This window comes from Saccoglossus kowalevskii, chromosome 12 (genome assembly GCF_978046115.1).
Source record: "Saccoglossus kowalevskii chromosome 12, keSacKowa6.1, whole genome shotgun sequence".
Classification (NCBI taxonomy): domain Eukaryota; kingdom Metazoa; phylum Hemichordata; class Enteropneusta; family Harrimaniidae; genus Saccoglossus; species Saccoglossus kowalevskii.
In genome coordinates, this window is record NC_140652.1 from 28,960,809 (window position 1) to 28,988,788 (window position 27,980).

General features: G+C 34.2%; 1 protein-coding gene across 1 annotated transcript; it reads left to right on the forward strand.

Annotated features, from left to right (window-relative positions):
• The first annotated feature begins 2,592 nt into the window (after nucleotides 1-2,592).
• LOC100374107 (RNA-binding protein 28-like) lies at nucleotides 2,593-27,980 on the forward strand. Its single transcript, XM_085506557.1, has 17 exons — nucleotides 2,593-2,769; nucleotides 5,865-5,910; nucleotides 8,622-8,734; nucleotides 9,105-9,243; nucleotides 9,679-9,809; nucleotides 10,345-10,439; nucleotides 12,437-12,605; nucleotides 13,364-13,765; nucleotides 15,718-15,940; nucleotides 18,811-18,920; nucleotides 19,103-19,176; nucleotides 19,446-19,587; nucleotides 19,851-20,071; nucleotides 21,106-21,255; nucleotides 26,519-26,593; nucleotides 26,904-27,161; nucleotides 27,534-27,980. Exons 1-17 carry the CDS (start codon nucleotides 2,625-2,627, stop codon nucleotides 27,678-27,680), a joined length of 2,640 nt encoding a protein of 879 aa, XP_085362683.1. The 5' UTR covers nucleotides 2,593-2,624; the 3' UTR covers nucleotides 27,681-27,980.

A 27,980-nucleotide genomic window follows, 5' to 3' on the forward strand; every position in this document is an offset into this window, starting at 1 on the left:
TGTACTAATTGCTGTGTTGTCTTTCTGTCTCCTGTTATAATTGGATAAATCCAGTAAATATCTTATGCAATGGTGAGTGACTTCAGACTTTAAATAAAATAATCTGATATCAGCAGCACATGGACTTGGGATGTGTTTAAAACTTAACTGTATAATTGGGGTTCTAGCCGCATTGCATAATCTGTTAGTTATTTGGCAACTTTAACCTCAAAATATTTAGCCTATAACACTTTTTGCATCAACAAATTTATAGGCAATATAGGTAATAGTTATTATTAAGAACACATTTGTACGATTAACTTTTTTATCGTTTGTTCTGAAATAAAAAAATTAAAAATATATGCATGAGCGTGTGTGAACTCTGGAAAACATGATATCAAAAACAGGGTAACCCCCCTACTGATCCACCGACCCCCCTAGGCCGAAGTAACTGACCAATCCCTAAGCTGTAAGTCAGCAAAATACTAAATCAAATAAAGAATACTTGTCGCAAATGGTGATCACAATTTTCTCTTGAAACAGATTAAAAGCTAACCATGTGTATGGAAACATTCTTTTAACGCACAAGTGTACCACACAGTTCAGTTCACACTTTCTTTTGTTTTCACTATTATTCTGATATAAGTATTTCAATACCACGTTTTAAAAGAATTCGTTGAGTTTTAAATATAAATATTAAATCCATCCAAACTTAGATCCACGTTGATGACCTTACCCAGTTTCAAGTAGACATTGTGACCACCGTTTACAACAAATGTTCCTTTCTATATTTGATGAGCAAAATTCTTCTGACTGAATTTTGCTCAACAAAATTGTTCTCGCCCATTACCTGCACCCGACATCTTAAAACCCCATGTACTACAGAGGTAGAATTGGTGGTTTAAATATTTGTTAATACCATTACTCGTAATTTTAAACTATGATAGAAATGGCACAGTTTTATTATATTTATGATGGCAAATTCACTTTAACAAATCCACCAGCAAAACAAAAACATTTTGAATAGGCGTAGTTGTAGATATAATTGTAGATATGAATGAAAATGAATATTTATAACTGCATTTGTATTATTATCGTCAATTGTATATAAGTCGGCAATGGTTGACACATATGAGTGCGTTTTAATTTGTATTGCATTCAGGAGCTACCAACTTGATGAATACTTTTAACGACGGAAAACTGAGGGAAACATTCTTAGTTTCATCGATTTGTACAATTCAAGTCAAATGTACGAATATAGCTTTGCAGTCAAATATAGTGTGTAACCACAGTCCCTCCACAAGTTGTGGAGGGACTGTGGTGTAACAATACAATGCAACAAAACAATATTAAAACATGATCGGTTTTTGTGATATCAAAAGAAGGGTCATTCTGTACAACATTACAGATACTACAAAACCGGATAATCTCTCTCTCGTTTTTTTTTTTTTACAAATTGCTAGTGCTGACACATAATCTCTCTATCAGATGTCAAGTAAACCTTATCTTGGCGTCAACCGCAAGCACCGGAAGACCTTAACCAAGGTTACCCCAAAATCGCATTCGTTAGTGAATGAATCTCGGTCAGTAGAATAGGTCTTCCCATTGACTCTGTGGCAGACTCATCCATTCTCGTTCTTGAATGTGCATTTGGTCGTGTACAGTCTTCCAATAGAGCTAAAAATAAATAAATTCGGAATATGTAAATTAGAAAATCTACATAAATAATCAAGTACAATTCAGGAAGAACGTCGTACAAGTTGTACAAGTTTTTGTACGATAACTTATTATTAATTAATATTTATGTGGTAAAAACAGCGTTTTTTGATTCGAAATATTCAGCCAATGTTGGATACAATGTCTCATGCATTAAAAATCATGACAGCGGAACAGTCAAACAACTTAAAGGACGGTAATCGTCGCGCAACGCATGCGCGATATATTGGTCTCATATGAGCAGATATGGTGGGTTTGACTGTTGCATAGACCAATGAGTATGACGTGGGACGTTAACAAACTTTAGTTTAACTACGTAATTTCTTTTGTGATTGGAAGGCATCGAAAGAGTCAATAGTAATTAGGGAACTAAAGTAAGCAAATAACACCGAATAAACGGCAAGGTAAATACTACGTCTAATTATAGTAAACACGTACTGCTTGAGACTGGAACCGGCGCTCGCGCACGGCACCTAATCGTCTAGCTTCACGCCACTACACGTCCTCCCCTCGGCCACCGTTTATTCGGTGTTATTTGCTTACTGTACTTCCTATGTCGACAGCAACTATGAGTTTGTAATTTGGGAACGTTCCGCCCGGGTCAAAATTTGTGGGCATTTGATTGTGGGAAAATGAATGTTTATCAACACAAATGTCGCACATGCGCGTCGCGACGACCACCACCCTTTAAATAAAACATGTTCTACACTACAAGAAATGCTGTTGACATTTTGCATTATCATGCAAATTCATATAAATTAGACAGATCTTCATAACCAATCGAAATAATTATGATAGCATTATGTAAACTTCAATTGAGTACCTTGCTTGAGGATACTAAAAAAGTCCCCATTGAGTTTATAAAAACAAAGTGCATTTTGTTATTGTCTCTGGATGGCGCTATTCATACACGTGCTATTATTTTCAAAATGGCTGCACCCAGCAGCGAAGGACGCCGTGCGATCGGGACGTTATTTGTAAGAAATGTTCCATATACAGCGACTGACGAGGAATTTGAAAACACGTTCAGTGAGATTGGACCTTTGAAGAAGTGTTTTCTGGTCAGGGATAGACGTAAGTAGTTTCATTTGTAAATAAATATTCGAATTAACTGATTGTGCAATGAACAACATTTCTTTAACACGTGTGTTTGATTTGAGTGTATTTAAAGCTTGACACTATCATATGTTGCTGTGGTTTGACCCAGTACAGTTAGTTGCGACGTATCAAAGATACACTGAAGCTGATATGTGCCGAATCAATTCAAAACATTAGTCGCCATTATTTTGGCCACCAATTACTACTGCACGAAGCATTCGTCACATATACCGGTATCTTATACCAAATAACATTGCCAATAGACCAAGTAGTCCCCAAACAAGTATAAATTCTGGAAAGTGTTCCTTTTGTACGCCCCATCTCTAACCCTAACCCTACCCTCCAGGAATCCCCATTTAATTGTACATGCCCCTCCCAAGGACATCTACATACTACCACAGTCCTGTGATACTACTAATAATTTTTATTAACACTTATGCATTCCCCGGAGGGATTGGCAATGGTTACAAAAGTTTAAGAAGGAATAAAAGGTTACAAAGGTTACCGGTACAAAAAAGTAAATAGATAAAATAAAACAAAATAAGCTAATACATTACCAGCTGTCTCATATCAGAACCATCGAAAAAAATAAATAAAATAAATAAATAACATTTTATTGTAATATTACCATCTATGCAATGTACTTATTTTACTTTTGTCTCAACTGAATTTTCTGTTTTTACTTTTTTATTATCATGATTATATTCTTTATTGTAATTTTATCTATATCTCAACAGAGATTTGATACATGTAACAATAAAGTTATTATTATTATTACATTACAGAGAATAGCAAGTATAAAATTATGATACTACGATAAATAGAAAACAAAATGCAAAACTTAAATTGTGAAAGAAGGTTGTCACTGGGGTTGCTGTCTTATTTCAAAACACTTCTTTAGGTACCTTGCTACAGGGAGTGTTAGGCCACTGTTGTTTAGCAAGGCTATGAATTGAGTCTTTGGTGGCAAATTTTTAAATTTTTGGATTTTAGTTTTTGCTATCTCGAATAGAACATTTCTTTCGGGGGTATATCTTTTACATGACATCATGAGGTGATACTCATCTTCTACTTCATTTTGATCACAAAGGTTGCATAATCTATTAGCAAGGGGTATTCCTTTGTGTCTGCCAGTCTCAATTTTCAAGTTATGGTCACTGAGGCGGAATTTAGTTACATTTTCGCACATCTCAATGTTTTTAAGGGTAACAAGGTAGGTTTCAAAAGCAAAATTGTTTTTTTCAATTCTCTGTATGTTCTTAATTTATTAGCTCCGCTGTCGACTTTGTCGAGCGGAGCTTATCATATGAGTGATTGTCCGTCGTCGTCCGTCGTCCGTCGTCCGTGTCAATGTTTTACTTTTTCGACTTCTTCTTGAAAACTACAAGCCTGAATGCTTTGATACTTGATGTATATGTACCTTGGGTAGACCTCTCTTAGGTTTGTTCATTTCATGTTGATATCTTCAATTCTCTAATTTTGGTGAATATTTTTGTCATTTTTGGTAAAAAGTGATATTTTCGACTTCTTGTTAAAAACCGCAAGTGCAATTGCTTTGATATTACATATATAGGTACTACATGTGGACCTCTCTCAGATTTGTTCATTTTGTAATGATATCTTTAATTCTCTAATTTTGGTGAATATTTTTGTCATTTTTGGTAAAAAGTGATATTTTCGACTTCTTGTTAAAAACCGCAAGTGCAATTGCTTTGATATTACATATATAGGTACTACATGTGGACCTCTCTCAGATTTGTTCATTTTGTAATGATATCTTTAATTCTCTAATTTTGGTGAATATTTTTGTCATTTTTGGTAAAAAGTGATATTTTCGACTTCTTGTTAAAAACCGCAAGTGCAATTGCTTTGATATTACATATATAGGTACTACATGTGGACCTCTCTCAGAATTGTTCATTTTGTAATGATATCTTTAATTCTCTAATTTTGGTGAATATTTTTATCATTTTTGGTAAAAAGTGATATTTTCGACTTCTTGTTAAAAACCGCAAGTCCAATTGCTTTGATACTACATATATAGGTACTACATGTGGACCTCTCTCAGATTTGTTCATTTTGTGATGATATCTTCAATTCTCTAATTTTGGTGAATATTTTTGTAATTTTTGGTAAAAAGTGATATTTTCGACTTCTTGTTAAAAACCACAAGTCCGATTGCTTTGATATTACATATATAGGTACTACATGTGGACCTCTTTCAGATTTGTTCATTTTGTGATGATGTCTTCAATTCTCTAATTTTCGTGAATATTTTTGTAATTTTTGGTAAAAAGTGATATTTTTGACTTCTTGTTAAAAACCAATAGTTCAATTGCTTTGATATTACATATTTAGATACTACATGTAGACCTTTCTCAGATTTGTTCATTTCGTGATGATATCTTCAATTCTCTAATTTTGGTGAATATTTTAGTCATTTTTGGTAGAAAGTGATATTTTCGACTACTTGTTAAAAACTGTAAGTCCGATTGCTTTGATACTATACATATTGTTCATTTTCTGATGATGTCTTCAGTTCTTTAATTGAAATGTGCATTTCTAACAGCGGAGCTATCTCAGCCGATAGGCTGCTTGTTTTTTATCTCCGCTGTCGACTTTGTCGAGCGGAGCTTAAATCATATGAGTGATTGTCCGTCGTCGTCCGTGTCAATGTTGTACTTTTTCGACTTCTTCTTGAAAACTACAAGCCTGAATGCTTTGATACTTGGTGTATATGTACCTTGGGTAGACCTCTCTCAGATTTGTTCATTTCATGATCATATCTTCAATTCTCTAATTTTGGTGAATATTTTTGTCATTTTTGGTAAAAAGTGATATTTTTGACTTCTTGTTAAGAACATACTGTTAAGTACAGTAGTGATAAACAGTTTAAAAAAAGTAACATTAAATGAGACACACAATGGTCAAGCATTTAAAACTTATAGTGATAACAAATAATTTAGATCAGTAGAAATATTTTGCATGTTTGACTTTTTGTTTGTGGTGCTAATTGTAACCAGTCTACCAGATTGATCCTTGGTAAAATTTCAATTGTTTTCTCATTACAGAAACAAAGGAATGCAGAGGATTTGGTTACATCAGTTACGCCTTGAGGTAAGTGTAAATATGATAAAAACTACATCAACCCTGACAAACTTTTCTGTCATGATATTTGATCTATTAGATGAGTTTTACTGACCTAATAAACAATTTATTGAGGTGTACATAATATTCAATTGATGATGCTCTATGAACCGGTACAGTAAAATACTTTATTTTAGCTGGAATTAATTTTCGTTGAAAAACACTTTTTGGGTGTTTTGTATGGAATTTATTTTCACTGATTTTTGACGAGTTAAATGTCAAATATAGAAAAAAAGATATATTCGATGGATTTTATTTTCATTAAATCATTCCTTCAGCTAAAATTAATTCCAAGCAAAAATAAAGTATTCTACAGTAACAGTAAGTTGTGTTCATCTCAAATCATTTGTCATAGTGTCAAAGCATTTATTATACCGTATTTATCCGGGTATAAGCCCAGGGTCCTGAACATGGAAAATTGCCAAAAAGAAGGGGTGGGCTTTTGCCAGGAGATCCCCGGCAAAAAAAACACGAAAATTGACAACACGCAGCTCGAAATGCGGCAGGGAATAGAACGGCAAAATGAAAACATGCAACGGAAATCAAATAAATGAACAATATGCAACACTAGAAGTAAAACAAAAATAATGTATTGCTTATAATGTGACAAATAAACCAGAAATAATAAAAATCGACAGTGAGGAATCATTTGAATTAGTATTTTCCCGCCGACAAACACGCCCAATACGCGTGAACTCAAAATGAATTAAAATGTCAGGGGTTAAACTGCGTAAAATGATTTCCGGTTTCGACAAATTACGAATCAACCGTCATACAAGATCAATAATAATTTACAAATTTACACGGTAAAAATTATAAAAATTCATAGCTGTTTGAAAAAAACTTCTCAGATCTTTATTTGTACGTTCATTGCCATCTTCGTCAAACTCAAAACCCTCAAATATCCAAATCGGCGTCACTGTAGTCGTCGAACAAAATCCCTGCAACTTGTTCGTCGACATCGTCCCACACAATTTGAACTTAGCACTTTTAATTCACGGATTTTGCAGTCTGTCAGCTTGGCACTTTTCATTCATGTAATCATAATAAAGAGACAAGAAAAATGGGGTTGCTCTGCAGCGATGGCGCACGATGCTTTTGTTTGCAGTCTAGCAATCATCTTTGACCTTTATGCATCTGCTTTACTGATTGGCTAAGAATGACATCACTACTAGTATTTCATCATAAAGGTCAAATCGTGACATTGCTTTCAAATCAGACTCGACGCTAATTAATCACGGTGAAAGTTATCATTCAGCAAGTTCCGGCGGTTGGAATGTCTCACTATATGGATATCGCGGTGGACTTGAAATAGGAAGTGTTTTTTTTTATCCAACGACAGAAGAATAGTTTTCATGACAGAAATGCAATAGCGGTGATAAAAGATGGTAAAAAAGTTGGCAGTCTTCGGCGTGACATTGCAAAATTGCTGGCCCCAGTTATGGATTCGCAAGCTGCTACAAAATGTTTATAAAGCCAAAATAACGTGATTTCAACCATTCTCCCATGTTCAATATTACAACATTGTTTTCATTGTCGACGACGCTAAAGCCAAATGAGTCCGACACTTGCTTAGCGGTTCTTCTTATACGATTTGTTTGAATCGTTTCTAAGGAAGCACAAACCATGGACGTACAACCAAACGGCCGGCTCTATTTAGGGCCACGACATATTTCAAAAAGAGAACGACCGTTTCTGCTTTAATATTTATTTTTATAGACTTGCTGACTGTTATGATTCTGAAAAAAATCAGCGGTGAACGCGCTGCCCTGAAGGCAGAAGGCTGTCACGGCTATTTTGCGTTCACCTCTTGTTTTACGCAATTAACAAGAATGTCAACTGTTAATACAACCACAGTCAACGAATAGAAATTAATTTTTTTGTTTTTCGTTTTGTGTAGAAAAAGACCCCCTGGGCGTGTGCCCGGATATGACCTCAACCTTTTTATTGTGTCAAAAGTGGGGGGTGGGCGTTTGTCCAGGCATGGGCTCTTACCCGGATAAGTACGGTATATTTTCATATTTTTGAATACAGCAATTATCTCAGTTATTTCTATTCATACAATCTTTTCAAGTGTTGGGTATGTGTGCAGAATGAGATTTTCAATGCTTTCAAAACATCTGCAAAGTAAACACTGTATGAATGTAATGTCATGGCTGTGTTTCATGTTTGGTTTCATTCAATTGTATTTCCGGTATGTTGTCTTGTAAGCAGTTGTATTCTTCATACAATGTTATCTTGGTATACAAGTGTGGCTGAAGTTGATGGTTGTTACTGGACCTGATTTGCTAAGCATACATATGAAATATGTAGCTGTACTCATCCTGCCATTCACTCTGGTGTATCTGTGCTTTATGCTATTCAAATTTCTTAAAAACAACATTTTTCTGTTCCTAAGATGTTCAGCATAATGCATTGCGTCTTTTGATCATTTTTTTCCTTCATTGTCAAAATCTTTTGGCAAAAATCTGAAAAATCAGTTTTGTTTGTTTGAACTGATGGACTGATCTGATACAAATCATATTGTTTTGTATTTTGATTATTCATGAATATTTCGCTCGAAAGGATATAAGAGGTATTAACATGAGGTTATAACATGACATGGTGATTGTCTTGCTGTTTGACAACCATTGCTATTTTAAGTCAGATGTTACAGGCAATCCTGTCTGCATTAATTACAGGCAAGACACAGAAAAAGCACAGAATAGTGTTTTCAAGATTAGTGGCAGAAAACTGACGTTAGATCTGGCCAATAGTAAAGACAAGAAAAGGAAACACAACAAAGAAGATGAAGGTGAGATGATTGAATTGATGAAGATTGCAGAAATCATTGTTTTCAGTTATTACCAAACTTATTAATAAGCATGAATTCTATTAATTCAGATAAATGAGCAATTATCAAAAAAAAAAATATAACAGGCAAATCTATAACTGTTGTGGATAAAAAAAATTGGCTTGCACTGTTTGTAAAACCTTAAAGCATCATGGGTAATTTACATACCCCGGTATGGTGTTAATAAAGTGATTTTGCCAAGATAATTTATTATGTTATCTTCCTAAAATCAAGCATATAGTTTATTTCTGTCCATGTGTAAACATGCCATCCAATCAAACAAGGTTTTGTGATATTTCAGAAATTGATTTATACATCTGACTGTTTCTAGGAACCCCAGAGGTAAAGAAAATCAAGGCTGACACTTCACCTACGAGTGGGGTGCCCTCATACACAGATACAACAAGAACTTTGGTGGTTTCTGGGATACCAGAAAATGCTACCAAAGAAGATATTGAGAAAGTTGTGAAGTAAGAATTTTGAAGTAATGGTTTATTTTCTTTTGATGACAAGAACTTTCATACATGTCTTTGGCTTTCAGAAAGTTCAGTTGACCATTGTCTCCCTTCTCCCCTTGTTTGGTCAAAATGGTAATTATCAAAATCATTGCTGCAACCTTTTTCACCAGCTCTGCTGTCATCAAACATGAGCGAAAGGAGCTGTACATATACTAAGTGATTGTTTTTGTTGGCATCCTGACATGTTCAAGATCTGCAGTCTGATATGTCTGTCAACACGTGCTTTTTAAACAACTTCTTCTTGAAAACCATAGGCCTGATTGCTTTGATATTTTATATGTACGTGGCTCTCAATCAGATTTGTTCATTTCATTGATGATATAACATATTTCTTAATAGAGAATTTCAAAATTTTACTACTTCAAAAATAATTATTCCATCTTGCAGGCGAACAAACAATGTTGAGCAGATTTGTTTTCCTGTTGAGGAAAATAAACAAAAAGTGGCACATATACGATATGTGCGGTGTGCAGATGCAAAAAATGCTATTGGTCGAATAAAAGGAAAAAAGTTCTTGGGTAAGCTTTGATGAAATATATGCAGAGGTTTGAGTTGAACAGTGTAATTAGCACCTTCTTCTGGGCTCTCCACGTTAGTCTAAATACATCGCTCATACGGTCAGTGTGTTACCACGATTTGTTGATAAATATAGCATACAGCTAATCTGAATATGTTAATTTTCCAAACAATAGATGATAGTGATGTTGATTGGCTGATAAATATAGCATACAGCTAATCTGAATATGCTAATTTTCCAAACAATAGATGATAGTGATGTTGATTGGCTGATAAATATAGCATACAGCTAATCTGAATATGCTAATTTTCCAAACAATGGATGATAGAGTTTACATTGTTCAACTTATATGTTATCTAGTTAACATTGTTTAGAGTTAAGTTTGCATAGTGTTCAGTGTATACAAATGTTCAGATAACAGTGTTTAGTTTTCAATTTTAGGGTTCATTTTACAGTGTCCAGCTAGTGTTGTGCTCAGGATTCTGTTTACACTCATACTGTTCTATGCTCTAATCATTCATTATTTGTTTCCATAGGAACAAGGCTAACTGCTGATATTCTCTCTAGAAAAACTAAAACCTTTGTTCACATGAAAAAGTCACGACTAATTGTGAGAAATATTAGTTTTAAGGTAAGAAGCATTCCTCCCAAGTCTTAGGTGATAGTAATTTCTAGCCATTTACTAGATTTGCCTTGGAATGGCAGCATGTGTGAGTTAAACAGAGTGATCTTGGAATAGCAGCATGTGTGAGTTAAACAGAGTGATCTTGGAATGACAGCATGTGTGAGTTAGACAGAGTGATCTTGGAATGGCAGCATGTGTGAGTTAGACAGAGTGATCCTGGAATGGCAGCATGTGTGAGTTAGACAGAGTGATCTTGGAATGACAGCATGTGTGAGTTAGACAGAGTGATCTTGGAATGGCAGCATGTGTGAGTTAGACAGAGTGATCTTGGAATGGCAGCATGTGCGAGTTAGACAGAGTGATCCTGGAATGACAGCATGTGTGAGTTAGACAGAGTGATCTTGGAATGACAGCATGTGTGAGTTAGACAGAGTGATCCTGGAATGACAGCATGTGTGAGTTAGAGTGATCTTGGAATGGCAGCATGTGTGAGTTAGACAGAGTGATCTTGGAATGACAGCATGTGTGAGTTAGACAGAGTGATCTTGGAATGACAGCATGTGTGAGTTAGACAGAGTGATCTTGGAATGGCAGCATGTGTGAGTTAGACAGAGTGATCCTGGAATGGCAGCATATGCGAGTTAGACAGAGTGATCCTGGAATGACAGCATGTGCGAGTTAGACAGAGTGATCCTGGAATGACAGCATGTGTGAGTTGGACAGAGTGATCCTGAAATGACAGCATGTGTGAGTTAGACAGAGTGATCCTGTAATGGCAGCATGTGTGAGTTAGACAGAGTGATCTTGGAATGGCAGCATGTGCAAGTTAGACAGAGTGATCCTGGAATGACAGCATGTGTGAGTTAGACAGAGTGATCTTGGAATGGCAGCATGTGTGAGTTAGACAGAGTGATCTTGGAATGACAGCATGTGTGAGTTAGACAGAGTGATCTTGGAATGACAGCATGTGTGAGTTAGACAGAGTGATCTTGGAATGGCAGCATGTGTGAGTTAGAGTGATCTTGGAATGGCAGCATGTGTGAGTTAGACAGAGTGATCTTGGAATGACAGCATTTCTGGGTTGAGTCACAGGGCAAACATCAAATTCACATGATCAGCTCTACATATTGGTATTATATGTAATTTCATGAAAGGCTTATTTCGATGAGTGAGAGGATATTGCTCCTTAAACACAGTCACAATTTCAATCTAGAATCTACACTTCAAAAACAATATCTTGTGAAATATAGTGAAAATTGACATTCAGTACATGTATATATGGTACATCTAATATATCTACCTCCCACCTCCCCTCTCAATTATTCAATCACCTGAATGCTAGTCTGAGTTAGCTATATTTTGATATAGCACCAAATACAATTTCTGTGTTTCACCTCTAATATTTCAAACTGTTTCGCTCAATCACAGTGTCAGTATGTCACTTACAATGTAAATGTGCATTGCCTAAAAATATACGACAACAAAACCCTCCTGTCTGAATAGACAGAATTATTTGAGGCATATCCCATTGATAAATGAGTTAGTAAACTTATAGCTGTTAACAAAGGGAATTAAAAACCTGATGTGTATCCTTGATAATGGTTAGCATGTCTGCCTAGCATAAAAGTTGCTCATTTGTCAGGCTTCATGCATCCAGGATTGAGAGAATGAGGTCTAGTTCAAGGGAGTTTAAAAGCAGTCCATTCTATGTGCTGTTTCTGTCATCACATCACTGTATTTTTAGTCCCTGTTCGTTCCTGGCATGTTTATATTCCAGCTATATTACTATAAACAAAACTATATATCTTAAATTTGATAACTAACGGGGACTGTGCCATGCATGGCTTGTTGGGTCTGTTTTCAAGTTGCACATTCAGTACACGTTTATTTGATTAACATAGTATGTACATGTACTATGCTGTGTATTCAATGTTACCGTATTTCTGACAGTCAACCATGACAACCAAAGATATTTAATTGTACTTCTATTTCATCCTGCTCAGTGTGATGAAGAAGACTTAAAAAACACTTTTAGTAGTTTTGGTGAGATTACTGAAGTGTGTATTCCTAAGATGGAGGACGGTAGAATGTTTGGGTATGGATTTGTCCAGTATGGTAATGTCATTGATGCCGCACAGGCCGTCAAAAAACTGAACATGACTATGATTAAGGGTAAGTTTTCGTAGTCTTTGTTTATCTGATGTCTTTTATCTGACACGTGTTGACATGCGTTCTGCTCAATGTTGGGTTAGGACATAACAATACATGTATACATGTCAATTCATTATTAGATTCAATGAAATAGTGTTACCATTGCTGGTATTGTCTATTACATGTATATGCTGGTATGGAAAATGAAATAATTTTAATTAATCTAGAATGATTATAAATTTCATGTATATTTTTATATGGATAAAATAAATTAAGGGTTGGCAGGCAATTAAAGTAAAAGCCTACTCATAAATTAAAATATCCAGAATTTATTCATTTTGCAATTAATTGTACTCGAAGGCATACAAGTATATACACTTGAAAAAATAGTTTGGGATAACTAGCCAAATTGAGAAAATGATTTTTATATTTTAGTGGATAGTTTTGGCAGTATTATATAATGCTTTTACTATACATGTAGGTTCCTATGGTAGAGATATTATGCCATATCCAAAACTGTAGGCTTGGTGAAAACATCATATATTGTTAAGGATAGGGTACTTTTTGTTTTCCTTAGTTATTTCAAAAATATGGGTTTTAAAAAATTGATTTTCTTCAACATTGTGTTCTATGGAATTGTTCCAAAAATAATGATTTTTAGCTCTGCTGTTGACTTTGTCAAATGTACTTTAAAGACAAATAGCCAAGAATTGATTCTTCTGCAGAGTGAACATTTCAGAATAAACAGAGGTAAAAAAAATTTGTTTATTTGTTTTCAGGTCGAACGGTTGCAGTGGATTGGGCAGTTCCTAAACTCAAGTATGAGGATGCTATGAAGCAGGAAAAGGAAAAAGCAGAGAGACTGAAAAATGAGAAAAAAACTGAAACCGTTGAACAATCTTCAAACAAAAAAAATACTCCCAAAGCTCAAAAGGAAGACAAACAAAGGAGTAAAAGTAGTGCTAAAAATGATCAAAACAAACAAATTATACAAAAAAATGTAAAACCATCAAAAAACCAAAAAGATGAGAACTCAGTAAAAAGTCTAAATAAACCAGATAATTTGTTGAAAGATAAAGCAAAAAGGACTGCACAAACAATACCAGAGAATAATAAAATTAAAAAACAACAAATAAAAGACAAGAAGATATCAAAACCTGAAAAGAAATCACTTATTGAAGGTACAGGCATTCAAATTTTATAATTTCTACTTTTTTTTAAAAGAAATAAGATTATTTTATTTGGGAATGTATATGTATGTATATGTTAACATTACAAGAATTATTGTCTTATCAAAAAATAGAAGTGAATATTGGGTGTGGTATAGCATATGAAACTGATGAAGTCGATTACAGCCAAAACATAGTCAGCTTGGACGTTCAGTTGTGAGACATGACAAAATAAACGCAGCCAGTTATACATTTCGAGAATAAAACAACAAAATAAACGCAATCAAAGACACCGAACCCGTGCGCTGGAAATGAATAGAACATGTTGCGGCAAAGAGTCTCACCTGTTTCTTTTACTCACAGAAACGCCACACGCACATGCTATTTCTGTATATTTTGGCAACACCGGAAGAGACAAGTTAAAATCATGTTTGTATTAATGTAACATGAAAGCAATGGTGAATATATATTTATCAATCATTAAACTAAACATTCGATGTTATATACATGAAGCTGACTGCGGCGGTTATGTGGCTAAGACGGAGGACATGTGACAGTATTATTATGTTTGTCTACTACACGTGCAAGTAACTTTCCAATGAAAACGTGATTAGAATAAGCAATAATTTCTAGTACTACATGGAGAATTGCGTATTCTTAGTTGTCATCAGACTTATCCCTATACAGGATTTTTTGAACAATGTCTCAAATTTCTGAAAGAATATTCGAATACTAGTTGGGGCATAGACCTTAGAATATGTATTTTAAGGTATATGGTTTGGGTAAATATGAATTGAATACTTAGTATCCATATGATCTTTTGAAAAATCAGCTAAACAGTTCACAACCACGATTATGGTGAATTGGCAAGTTTTCAACGGCGAAAACGGCTCCGGTCATGAGCAGAGTTTGCTGTGTCATGAAGTCAACATTTTACAATGTTGAACACTTTTAGTTCTCGACATTGTGAAATTATTTCGTTTTTTTGGGGAAAAGAAAACTTTTTTATATTGAGAATAATTCATAACGAAATGTATTCCATATGCACCCATAAATTATTTTCATAATTACTGATTACACACGAATATTCTTGTTTACACATCATGTTCAGGATGTTTTAGCGAGTGCTCCGCGGGGTATGTAGCGTGTTTTCACACTTGCATAATTTTGCTCAAGTTCACTCATTCGTTTCCCACATGCACAGAGTGTTTGAAAATAGCATAATTATATTGCGTGAGTGGCTGGTGAGACTGTGTCACAATGTGTTCTATTTATTTCCAACGCACATGGCCGGCATTTATTTTGTATTTTTATTTTCGAAATATAGCACTTGCTGCGTTTATTTTGTCATGTCTCGCAACTGAACGTCCAAGCTGACTTTGTTTTGGCTGTAAGAACAATCAACTGCATTATTTGCTTTTCGATGATTTGTTGTGAATCCCAAAGAAGTTTGTCTGAACAAAATGCTGGAAAAAATATCTGAACTCAACAACACTTATAAATACCTATGTTACTATTTTACTTTTTATTCGCACATTTGTTTGTCTAGATATAATGACTTCAGAAACAATAAATATAGTGTCATCATTTGAAACAAACGCTATTTATATTTATATGAAAATTTCACCTTTCATTTGGATTTCAATTTTCTATTTAGGATTGATCATGCATGCAAATTGCATGGGTATAAGTGTGTAGGTTGCAGACATATTTACCTTAATACCAAACCAGAATATGAATATGTTGCTGAGTTACTTATTGGCAACTTTGGTATGGCAAGGGCAAGGTGGATTCCCTGATCAGTAGTATCCATGCTAAAAGACTTGTAACCTGTCTTATTAGTGCAAAATATGATGAATGAATGTGAACAATCACTGAGATAGAACAAGTAAACATATATGCGCTACAGCCATCAATTGTACTCTTGAAATCACAACATAATGTAATTGTTGAATCTTGTTTAGATGATGGTGATAAGGAGGATGGTTACCATAGTGATAGTGATGGTGATGTTTCTTCTGAATGCAGTGTTGATGAAGATGATGATGATGTTGACAGTGATGATGAAGATGATGATGATGATGAGGAGGAGGAGGAGGATGATGATGATGATGATGATGAGGAGAAGTTTTCAATGAAACCAAAACGACCAAGTGATGCCTCTGAAGGGAAAACACTATTTGTTAGGTATGTACTATCATAAGATGTTTGGACATCAGAGTTTGAATATAGAGTCTTGTTAGCATGAGGAAAGTATGTAAACTACATGTACGTTTATTTTTATTATTATGAATGCCAATCATGAATTTATTCCCCAGTGACCTTATTATTCATACTAATGAGGTTTGACTGTAAGCCCTGCTCATGGCAAGTCCTTGAAAAATCTGTTAGGGAAGAGTAGGAAATCAAACGGGCGGTGCACCGTGGTCATTACCGCAGTGGTGGTGGGTGCTCGCCGGTCGACTGCATTTTATGCAAATTTATGCAAAGATTCCATGACGCCATCTGACCGCGGTCTTCCGCGGTGAGCTCGCACAGCAATTCACACTTATTGTCAAGACCATTAATGAACACAAAGAACTGGGAAATTAAAAAGATCACCAAGTTCTAATTAAAAATTAAACCAATTTGGCTGAGCCAAAAGCTAGGAAACTAGTCTATAATAGTTGACATTATTTTATTTGCCTGAGCCTTGGAATAAAATCACAAAACAATCTAGAAAGACGTAGAGATCAACATAATATAAAATATGATCGCATTATTTTGTGAATATATATCATGCATGGCCTCAGAAAATGTTTAGAAGGATTAATGTTTCGCGTAGACCAAATATAATCACGCATAAGTATAAATTCAAAGTGTTTTTTAATACATTGGTGAGAGGTTGCATTTACGTGAACAAGAACATGCACTAAGAAGGAAAAGCAAGCCAAAGTCGAAACGGGGTGTATCATGGACTTGGTACAACATGCGCTGCGACAATTGAGTGATCGTCGACATCATTTTGGGGCACAATTGAACTTCAAGTACGTTGCGAAACTTGCTATATGGCGATGCTGACATCAAGTGTGTGTTGACCGAAGTTTGACCCCCAAGTCACGCACTGAACTGGCGCGTTACCTTAGCAACCCTTTTCTTTCTTGGTCCGCGCTTCGATCTCGTAAATTTGTTATTATATCCGGCGGTACTGTAATAACACAACTTGTATCCAACTCTGTATTGGCTTTGAATATTTCAACATCGTTTACTTAGTGTGCTGCTTTTCTAATAACGCAAATATGTTTACAGTATTGCACGGGCTCTAAGTACATGTATTTCAACTTTGCAATGTATTGCTTTTAAAATAATTACGCAAACTAAGTTGGGTCTGTGAATATTTCAATATTACCAACTTGATAATGCGTTGCATTCGTAATTATTACGCAAATATAAACATTTGCGCATTTAAATCATTGAAAAAGATAGTCAGGTCCCGGAGTCAGGTGTCTAACGAAAGTTGAGAAAATATTTTAAATACTTGTGACTCATCAGTGAATTATTTTATTGGAAATAAAATGAATATATAATATTAACCATACAATAACATACAATATCATGCGTAATGTTAAATTTTTCTATAATAAACTCGCAGCGCACTTTTGATCGCATTATTTGCGTACATTTCGACTGAACTCTAATAACCACGTGTTTGAATTACATGCGGCAATGGGCAATGACCTCAATGAGTTCACGCACTGACATTTAAATTCGGGCCACCCAGTTTGACGCAAAACGATATAGTTACTTAACATTTGTTCAAAAAATCGGTAAACTCTTGCGAAGAGATAACTGAAAGGCAACGTCGTTTTTGACCAAAAAAAAACATGTCAATACAAGATTATGTGTGCGAGGTTAGATTTATAGAACGTACATGACCGCTTAACTCTGTTTTTTTTTTTTTAATAATCAAGTCGCACGTGAAACACAGGAGATATTTTAGTTCGTCCATTTCTTGTTTACCGATCTTGAACTTTTTGTCTGGAATGCGATACAGGCGAAGAATAAACATTAATGATACCCACTGTTGTCAAATCAACAAGAGGCTCGAATCAGGAAGGCTCGGCTATTTAAAACTTCGTAAATAACATTCTTTTCATGTGGTAGACTTTATTCAAGTGTAACAAACGTAAGTGAAATGTATGGACGAGTCATAATACTCGTACCTTCGAAAGTTACGACTTTTACTCTTGGAATTGGTGACAAATACATGCATAAAATACAACATTGTTTCACGCAACAACAATTCGTATACAGCATTGGACTTATGGATTTTTATATTAATAAAATACATGGGCCGATAATATTTACCATATGCTTAGTATTTCCATGCCAGCGATGCTCGTAACCTGCTCGATTTAAAAACAGCTATTTGAAACAAAGACTCATGAAATCACAAAGGAAACTGTTAAGTACGTATTTCACACCTTTCCTGCGACCGCGGTAGAGACCCCTAATTATAAGCTGTCCGCGGCTCTCCTCGGTGTACCGCGGAGAGCCGCGGTGATTACCCCGGTGAACCGCCAGTTTGATTTCCTACTCTCCCCTTACTGGTACAATCAAGGTTTAACTAAATGGTACTACGGTTTGTGTTTACTTGCATCTCATTGATTCATTCAGAAATGAATACAAAGCTTCAACATTTTTAGTTGTGTTGATATAGCCTTCAAAAGCGCATCTTCCCACCATAGTGACGATCGGCTCACTGACCCCCAAGCTCAAAAAAGTTGACAAAGACGAATACTGAATGCAGCGTTGTGTTTTCCCAGTATGCAATCATGTTGTAAAATTGGCATAAATCATCACTGGGCAAGTTAGGGCTTAAAAACAAATTTGACAGTGGGCACATTAAATAATTGATCTGGTCAACAACAACAAACAAGAAAACCAAATATGTTTCACAAAATTTTACTTTATTGCCTATAGACTTTATGCAAAACCTGTACACAAAACCTTTACAAAGAAAAACGGGATGAATCTAGTAATATATATTATTTTTATATATTTTTTCTGCCGTGTAGGAATATTCCATTTGATGCTCAAGAAGAGGATGTAACTGAGCTTTTTGGAAAACACGGAAAAGTAAACTATTGTAAATTGGTGATCGATCCATCCACAGAACATTCAAGAGGTGAAAATCAATAATGATATTTAGAATGTATGCATTTCATTAACTGTGTAGATTGTGTGTTTTCTTGATTAGAAACGCAAGTGCATAAATATGTTTGAAATTATAACAAAAACAATGAGATATAATATTCTGTTTTCTTCCAGAATTATAATTCATTTGTACATTTTTGTCTATCTCTACAGGTTGTGCATTTGTAAAATTTCGAAGTTCAACTGAGGCTGAAAAATGTCTTGAAAAGAACAGTAATGAAGATGGGGTAAGACATTTCTCGATTTGAGATCATAAAGACAGTGTACAAATGTTGTACATGTAGGACCCTAAGTAGTGATATACAGGAATAATAATGTAATACTTGTAGTAATATGCTATGAAACAATGTTTCACTGATTGCACAAGTGTTTTACTGCACCTAACTGATGCTGAACTGTGTATAAAATTGCTATAATGCCATAACGTGTATTTAATTTGTTATTAAAATTAAATTTATTTCTTTTTAATTTTATTTCAATTTGTTTAAATTCTCAGGTGAATGGTTTTATGCTGAATGGACGCAAACTACACTTGTCAATGGCATTATCGAAAGAAGAAGCAGAAAAGCTAAAAAAGGACAAAAAAGAACCAAAAGAAAAGAAAGACAAAAGAAATCTTTATCTTGCCAGAGAGGGCAGTAAGTACTGAAAATAACTTTTACCAGAATTGTGTTATTATGTTAAGATCATATTGACTAATCAAAAATGGTTTATTGTGAATACTTGACACTTCAAATATCTTTTTCTGAGTTACACTTGAGAAGTATACTTTATTAGGGAGTTCATCAGAAGGCTGACATTGTATACCCGCTGTGTTTTTAATTGTATGATTCGTATATATTGCTTATCCCATGCTATATGATACTGAATATAAAAGTTTATAACACTTCTTATTTTGCAGTGATTCGTCCTGGTACGAAAGCAGCAGAAGGGGTTTCCAAGGGCGACATGATGAAAAGATTCAAGATGGAGAAGGTCAAACGACAGAAATTACAGAATTTGAACATCTTTGTTTCACCAACAAGGTTGAGTGTCCACAATTTACCAACGTCTGTAGATAACAAAAAACTTCGAGAATTGTTCTGGAAAGCAGCTGGTGATGATAAAGCCAAGATAATTGAGGTTAGTTTTCAACTTGAAAATTTAATCAGTCTGTACTGCACGTCAGATATAATTCTTTAATTAAATCATATCATGAATTTTTAATAACCATAAGTAAAAATGGTCTGAGAGGACACGTGTCAGTTCTTTCACAGACTCACTAATTTTCATTAAAATTTCTGCATATAGTAAAACACTTTAACTCAGCTTGGAATTTATTTTCACGATTTTCGCTGAAGGGATGATACAGTGAAAACAAAATCCAATGAATATACCTTTTTCTCCATATTTCAAATTCAACTCATCAAAAATCAGTGAAAGTTATCCCATACAGAACACCAAAAATATCTATTCAGCGAAAATTAATTACAGCTAAAATAAAGTATTTTACAGTATATAAACTTGTCTTGTGATTTCGTGACCATCTTGCAATTTGCGCGAGATCTTTATCGAATATCACAGCACTTGCATACCCTACATCTTATAAATAGTTGGTCTTAATCCTTAATCACATTTTGGCAAAGATGATATTAAACTCAATTATTGATTGAAACAACCATATAATATATAGTGCTAGATTATCATAGAAAACACATATAAATATCGTATATAATTAATAAAAGTGACCAATTATGACAAGGTTACAGAAGTAGAAAGTGTTTCTGAATTTGTTCTGCGCATGCTGTTGATACATTCTGACCTCAATATAACACCAGGGACAGAATATATTGCTTAATGAGCACTGAATCAGTAGTTCCAGTAGTACGTAAAATCTGTATTAGAAAAAACATCCATTTTTTTTAACAAAAAGGGAAGCCAAAATTTACCAATTCTCATATTGAAGCAGCATTCCTTCTGTTACATTGTGCCATTTTTAATAGAAGACATGGTTTCTGATACAGATTTTACACACTTGCATATAAAATATGGTCAAAATAAATCATATTTGAATGATTCAGTATTTTTATTTTATTCTGTATAATTATTTGTTTTTATTAGAGATTCGCTACAAATAGAGCAAATACAGTATACTTATTCTGTGTTTCCATTTGCAGGCCCGAGTGATGCGAGATATGGGACGTGTAAATAGCCGTGGAGTGCCCAAGTCACTGGGATATGCCTTTATTGAATTCACAGAACATGAACATGCTCTGAAAGCACTCAGACATGTCAACAATAACCCAGAAATATATGAACCTATTAAGGTTAGATGAATATTTACCATATTATATTCTACAAACAGCTCCAATAATGGCTTTTGTATAAGCAATGGAGTTATATACCATATTCAGATTTAGTAACATGGGGTATAAATGAAGGAGTTATATTCCACAAACAGCTACAATAATGGTTTAGGGTATAATATTGGCTTGTGGTATAAATGAAGGAGTTATATTCTACAATCTCCCTAATACTGGCTTGGGGTATAAATGAAGAAGTTATATTCTACAATCTCCCTAATATTGGCTTGGGGTATAAGAAGGAGTTATATTCTACAATCTCCCTAATATTGGCTTGTGGTATAAATGAAGGAGTTATATTCTACAATCTCCCTAATACTGGCTTGGGGTATAAATGAAGAAGTTATATTCTACAATCTCCCTAATATTGGCTTGGGGTATAAGAAGGAGTTATATTCTACAATCTCCCTAATATTGGCTTGTGGTATAAATGAAGGAGTTATATTCTACAATCTCCCTAATACTGGCTTGGGGTATAAATGAAGAAGTTATATTCTACAATCTCCCTAATATTGGCTTGGGGTATAAGAAGGAGTTATATTCTACAATCTCCCTAATATTGGCTTGTGGTATAAATGAAGGAGTTATATTCTACAATCTCCCTAATACTGGCTTGGGGTATAAATGAAGGAGTTATATTCTACAATCTCCCTTATAATGGCTTGGGGTATAAATGAAGGAGTTATATTCTACAATCTCCCTAATAATGGCCTGGGGTATAAATGAAGGAGTTATATTCTACAATCTTCCTAATACTGGCTTAGGGTATAAATGAAGGAGTTATATTCTACAATCTGCCTTAATATTGGCGTGGGGTATAAATGAAGGAGTTATATTCTTCAATCTCCCTAATAATGGCTTGGGGTATAAATGAAGGAGTTATATTCTACAATCTGCTCTAATAATGGCTTGGAGTATAAATGAAGGAGTTATATTCTACAATTTCCTTAATATTGGCTTGTGGTATAAATGAAGGAGTTATATTCTACAATCTCCCTAATATTGGCTTGGGGTATAAATGAAGGAGTTATATTCTACAATCTGCTCTAATAATGGCTTGGGGTATAAATGAAGAAGTTATATTCTACAATCTCCCTAATATTGGCTTGGGGTATAAATGAAGGAGTTATATTCTACAATCTTCCTAATAATGGATTGGGGTATAAATGAAGGAGTTATATTCTACAATCTTCCTAATATTGGCTTGGGGTATAAATGAAGGAGTTATATTCTACAATCTTCCTAATATTGGCTTGGGGTATAAATGAAGAAGTTATATTCTACAATCTTCCTAATATTGGCTTGGGGTATAAATGAAGAAGTTATATTCTACAATCTCCCTATTACTGGCTTGGGGTATAAATGAAGGAGTTATATTCTACAATCTTTCTAATAATGGCTTGGGGTATAAATGAAGGAGTTATATTCTACAATCTCCCTAATATTGGCTTGTGGTACATGTATAGATGAAGGAGTTATATTCTACAATCTCCCTAATAATGGCTTGGGGTATAAATGAAAGAGTTATATTCTACAATCTGCTCTAATAATGCTTTGGAGTATAAATGAAGGAGTTATATTCTACAATCTCCCTAATATTGGCTTGGGGTATAAATGAAGGAGTTATATTCTACAATCTTCCTACTATTGGCTTAGGGTATAAATGAAGGAGTTATATTCTACAATCTGCTCTAATAATGGCCTGGGGTATAAATGAAGGAGTTATATTCTACAATCTTCCTAATATTGGCTTGGGGTATAAATGAAGGAGTTATATTCTACAATCTCCCTAATAATGGCCTGGGGTATAAATGAAGGAGTTACATTCTACAATCTTCTTAATATTGGCTTAGGGTATAAATGAAAGAGGTATATTCTACAATCTTCTCTAATAATGGCTTGGGGTATAAATGAAGGAGTTATATTCTACAATCTCCCTAATATTGGCTTGGGGTATAAATGAAGGAGTTATATTCTACAATTTCCTTAATATTGGCTTGTGGTATAAATGAAGGAGTTATATTCTACAATCTCCCTAATATTGGCTTGGGGTATAAATGAAGGAGTTATATTCTACAATCTGCTCTAATAATGGCTTGGGGTATAAATGAAGAAGTTATATTCTACAATCTCCCTAATATTGGCTTGGGGTATAAATGAAGGAGTTATATTCTACAATCTTCCTAATAATGGATTGGGGTATAAATGAAGGAGTTATATTCTACAATCTTCCTAATATTGGCTTGGGGTATAAATGAAGGAGTTATATTCTACAATCTTCCTAATATTGGCTTGGGGTATAAATGAAGAAGTTATATTCTACAATCTTCCTAATATTGGCTTGGGGTATAAATGAAGAAGTTATATTCTACAATCTCCCTATTACTGGCTTGGGGTATAAATGAAGGAGTTATATTCTACAATCTTTCTAATAATGGCTTGGGGTATAAATGAAGGAGTTATATTCTACAATCTCCCTAATATTGGCTTGTGGTACATGTATAGATGAAGGAGTTATATTCTACAATCTCCCTAATAATGGCTTGGGGTATAAATGAAAGAGTTATATTCTACAATCTGCTCTAATAATGCTTTGGAGTATAAATGAAGGAGTTATATTCTACAATCTCCCTAATATTGGCTTGGGGTATAAATGAAGGAGTTATATTCTACAATCTTCCTACTATTGGCTTAGGGTATAAATGAAGGAGTTATATTCTACAATCTGCTCTAATAATGGCCTGGGGTATAAATGAAGGAGTTATATTCTACAATCTTTCTAATAATGGCTTGGGGTATAAATGAAGGAGTTATATTCTACAATCTCCCTAATATTGGCTTGTGGTACATGTATAGATGAAGGAGTTATATTCTACAATCTCCCTAATAATGGCTTGGGGTATAAATGAAAGAGTTATATTCTACAATCTGCTCTAATAATGCTTTGGAGTATAAATGAAGGAGTTATATTCTACAATCTCCCTAATATTGGCTTGGGGTATAAATGAAGGAGTTATATTCTACAATCTTCCTACTATTGGCTTAGGGTATAAATGAAGGAGTTATATTCTACAATCTGCTCTAATAATGGCCTGGGGTATAAATGAAGGAGTTATATTCTACAATCTTCCTAATATTGGCTTGGGGTATAAATGAAGGAGTTATATTCTACAATCTCCCTAATAATGGCCTGGGGTATAAATGAAGGAGTTACATTCTACAATCTTCTTAATATTGGCTTAGGGTATAAATGAAAGAGGTATATTCTACAATCTTCTCTAATAATGGCTTGGGGTATAAATGAAGGAGTTATATTCTACAATCTCCCTAATATTGGCTTGGGGTATAAATGAAGGAGTTATATTCTACAATCTCCCTAATGTTGGCTTGGGGTATAAATGAAGGAGTTATATTCTACAATCTCCCTAATAATGGATTGGGGTATAAATGAAGGAGTTATATTCTACAATCTCCCTAATAATGGCCTGGGGTATAAATGAAGGAGTTATATTCTACAATCTTCCTAATACTGGCTTAGGGTATAAATGAAGGAGTTATATTCTACAATCTCCCTAATAATGGCTTGGGGTATAAATGAAGGAGTTATATTCTACAATCTCCCTAATATTGGCTTGGGGTATAAATGAAGGAGTTATATTCTACAATCTCCCTAATAATGGATTGGGGTATAAATGAAGGAGTTATATTCTACAATCTCCCTAATAATGGCCTGGGGTATAAATGAAGGAGTTATATTCTACAATCTTCCTAATACTGGCTTAGGGTATAAATGAAGGAGTTATATTCTACAATCTGCCTTAATATTGGCGTGGGGTATAAATGAAGGAGTTATATTCTACAATCTCCCTAATACTGGCTTGGAGTATAAATGAAGGAGTTATATTCTACAATCTCCCTAATATTGGCTTGGGGTATAAGAAGGAGTTATATTCTACAATCTCCCTAATATTGGCGTGGGGTATAAATGAAGGAGTTATATTCTACAATCTCCCTATTACTGGCTTGGGGTATAAATGAAGGAGTTATATTCTACAATCTCCCTAATATTGGCTTGTGGTATAAATGAAGGAGTTATATTCTACAATATCCCTAATACTGGCTTGGGGTATAAATGAAGGAGTTATATTCTACAATCTCCCTAATAATGGCTTGGGGTATGAATGAAGGAGTTATATTCTTCAATCTCCCTAATAATGGCTTGGGGTATAAATGAAGGAGTTATATTCTACAATCTCCCTAATATTGGCTTGGAGTATAAATGAAGAAGTTATATTCTACAATTTGCCCTAATATTGGCTTGGAGTATAAATGAAAGAGGTATATTCTACAATCTCCCTAATATTGGCTTGGAGTATAAATGAAGGAGTTATATTCTACAATCTCCCTAATATTGGCTTGGGGTATAAATGAAGGAGTTATATTCTACAATCTCCCTAATACTGGCTTGGGGTATAAATGAAGGAGTTATATTCTACAATCTCCCTAATATTGGCTTGGGGTATAAATGAAGGAGTTATATTCTACAATCTTCCTAATATTGGCTTGGGGTATAAATGAAGAGTCGGATTTGTAACTTACTAGAGAGTATGTTAGCTTTCAAAACCACTATACACCATAAATGCAAACTATACTCTTGTGGTGAAATGTATGATAAATTGTTTGCTGACAATGTTATCAACAATAAAAAAAAGTTAAAAAAAAAATCAATCGATTTTAGCAACTGATGTTTGGTCATTTGTACATTTTCTACAAGCTCACTCTTTAAAGCATTTCTGTTTTGGATGAAATTGTTTCTCATTTTTTCTGTTGGTTATGTAGTTTGTTCATTATTTATCATATGTTAAATCAGTTAACATTTTTTTTAATGGCTAAAGATTGATATTGAAATGACAATAATTTTCCCACCCGAAATTCAACTCAAATATTTTCACATTTTGTAAAATTATCACTAAATTTTATCATCTATTCGGATCATACAAACAATTTCAGATATTGCTTTTAGATTTTGATCAAACATTTTGTCAGTTTTTAACATTTCAAGCGAGGAGGAGCGACTATAAAAAGTTATTTTGAAGGTGATACCAACAAATTGACAATGGCGCTCAAAGAGTTGACATTTGATTCTTTTCATCCATTTTGTCCAAGAAGTATAGTGTTTGTAAAGGGCACAGCATATTAATGGTTTATTTATTTCTAATATTGACAGAGACCCATTGTTGAATTCTCTCTGGAAAACAAACTTGCATTACAAGTAAAAGAAAGAAGAAAACAGAAAGTATCGGTAAGTGAAATGTTTCATTTTATAGGGGTGTGGTCAACAACAGGGTCTAACAGATTAGGTAATTATCCTTTAGATGTCTCTCCCAACTCAGGTGTATTGTTAATTTCACAGTCTTGGCTTAAACTAAAGATGAATGAAATAAATTAAGCCATTTTATTTTTATAGCCTATTTTGAAATTGTCAAATTGGGAGGAGATAAAGTCACAAAATTGATAAATAAATTGAAATATACTACTTGTTGTTTGTTACAGTGGATAGCATATGCACAAAATATTATTTCCACTTGTCTCATTTCCTCATTTTTTTATAGGCAAAGTTAAATGAGGAAGGTGCTTCCGGCAAAAAGCCAATGATTACAAAAACCAAGTTTGAAACAGCAGCAAAAATAATGGATGGAACTAAAGAGAAAGTTAGGAAAGGCATGCCATCACATATGGGACCCAAAGTTAGATGGAGAGATCGAAAAAACAAATTACCAGTTGCTAAAAAACCAAAGGATAAAATGAGCAGAGAAAAATCAAGAGGAATGAAGATGAACAGTGATGCCAGAGTTGTACAACCAATGAAGGTGAGTACAAATTGTATCAGTTGTTGTGTAGTTTCCATAATCAGTTTGTTTGTTCAAACCTCTAAGTTAAGATTAAACACCAAAAAGGGTTCAACTTGTACGCTTGGTGAGTGTACCAATGATGTATTCAGGTGTCCAAAACCAGTTTCATTCACACAAGGTTGTCACTTTCGGGGAAACAGGTGCTTGTGTCTGACCTAGTCCGGTTAATGCCAGGATACAAAATTAAATTGCCATATGGCATATGTAGACTATACTATAATGTGCAAAATTGACAGTTAATGTCAGAAACTTTGCACAATTTAAAAAAAACTTACTGTTTAAAAAGTCACAGGTCATTCAATCACAGCTCATTTTTTCTTTGTTTTTCAGGTTAAAACGAAAAAGAAATCTGGAAAACGAAAAGGAGCACCAGGAGATGACTTTGATAGAATGGTGCAAAACTATCAAAAGAGCAAACTTTCAAGAACGAGACAGACGAAGAAAGTTAAGAAAACAAAATCGAAATGGTTTGAGTGACAGACATTTCATTTCGCCAATGGTGGAGTTTTCTAATTTAATATGATCATGCTGTGACATATTTTTACTTTATCTGTCAATTAGAATTCATTACTCAACAAACAATAACATGTTTTAAATTTGATTTATTAAAAAAATACAGTTACAATAAAATGTTGTGTAAATAATCAATGTATTTTACACATGCACGTTGCATGGGCACCACATAGAATGTGGGGTTGAAATTAAAATGAAAAATTCCTAAATATCTGCACATATTTATCTGTATCTAAATTGAATAAACATGATATTGTCACATGA

Bases quoted from the DNA above. Each gene is read 5' to 3' on its own strand.
- LOC100374107 (XM_085506557.1), top strand. From the start codon at position 2,625: ATGGCTGCACCCAGCAGCGAAGGACGCCGTGCGATCGGGACGTTATTT. The intron at 15,941-18,810 runs GTATGTACTATC...TCTGCCGTGTAG, and splicing joins GGGAAAACACTATTTGTTAG to GAATATTCCATTTGATGCTC. The intron at 18,921-19,102 runs GTGAAAATCAAT...CTATCTCTACAG, and splicing joins ATCCACAGAACATTCAAGAG to GTTGTGCATTTGTAAAATTT.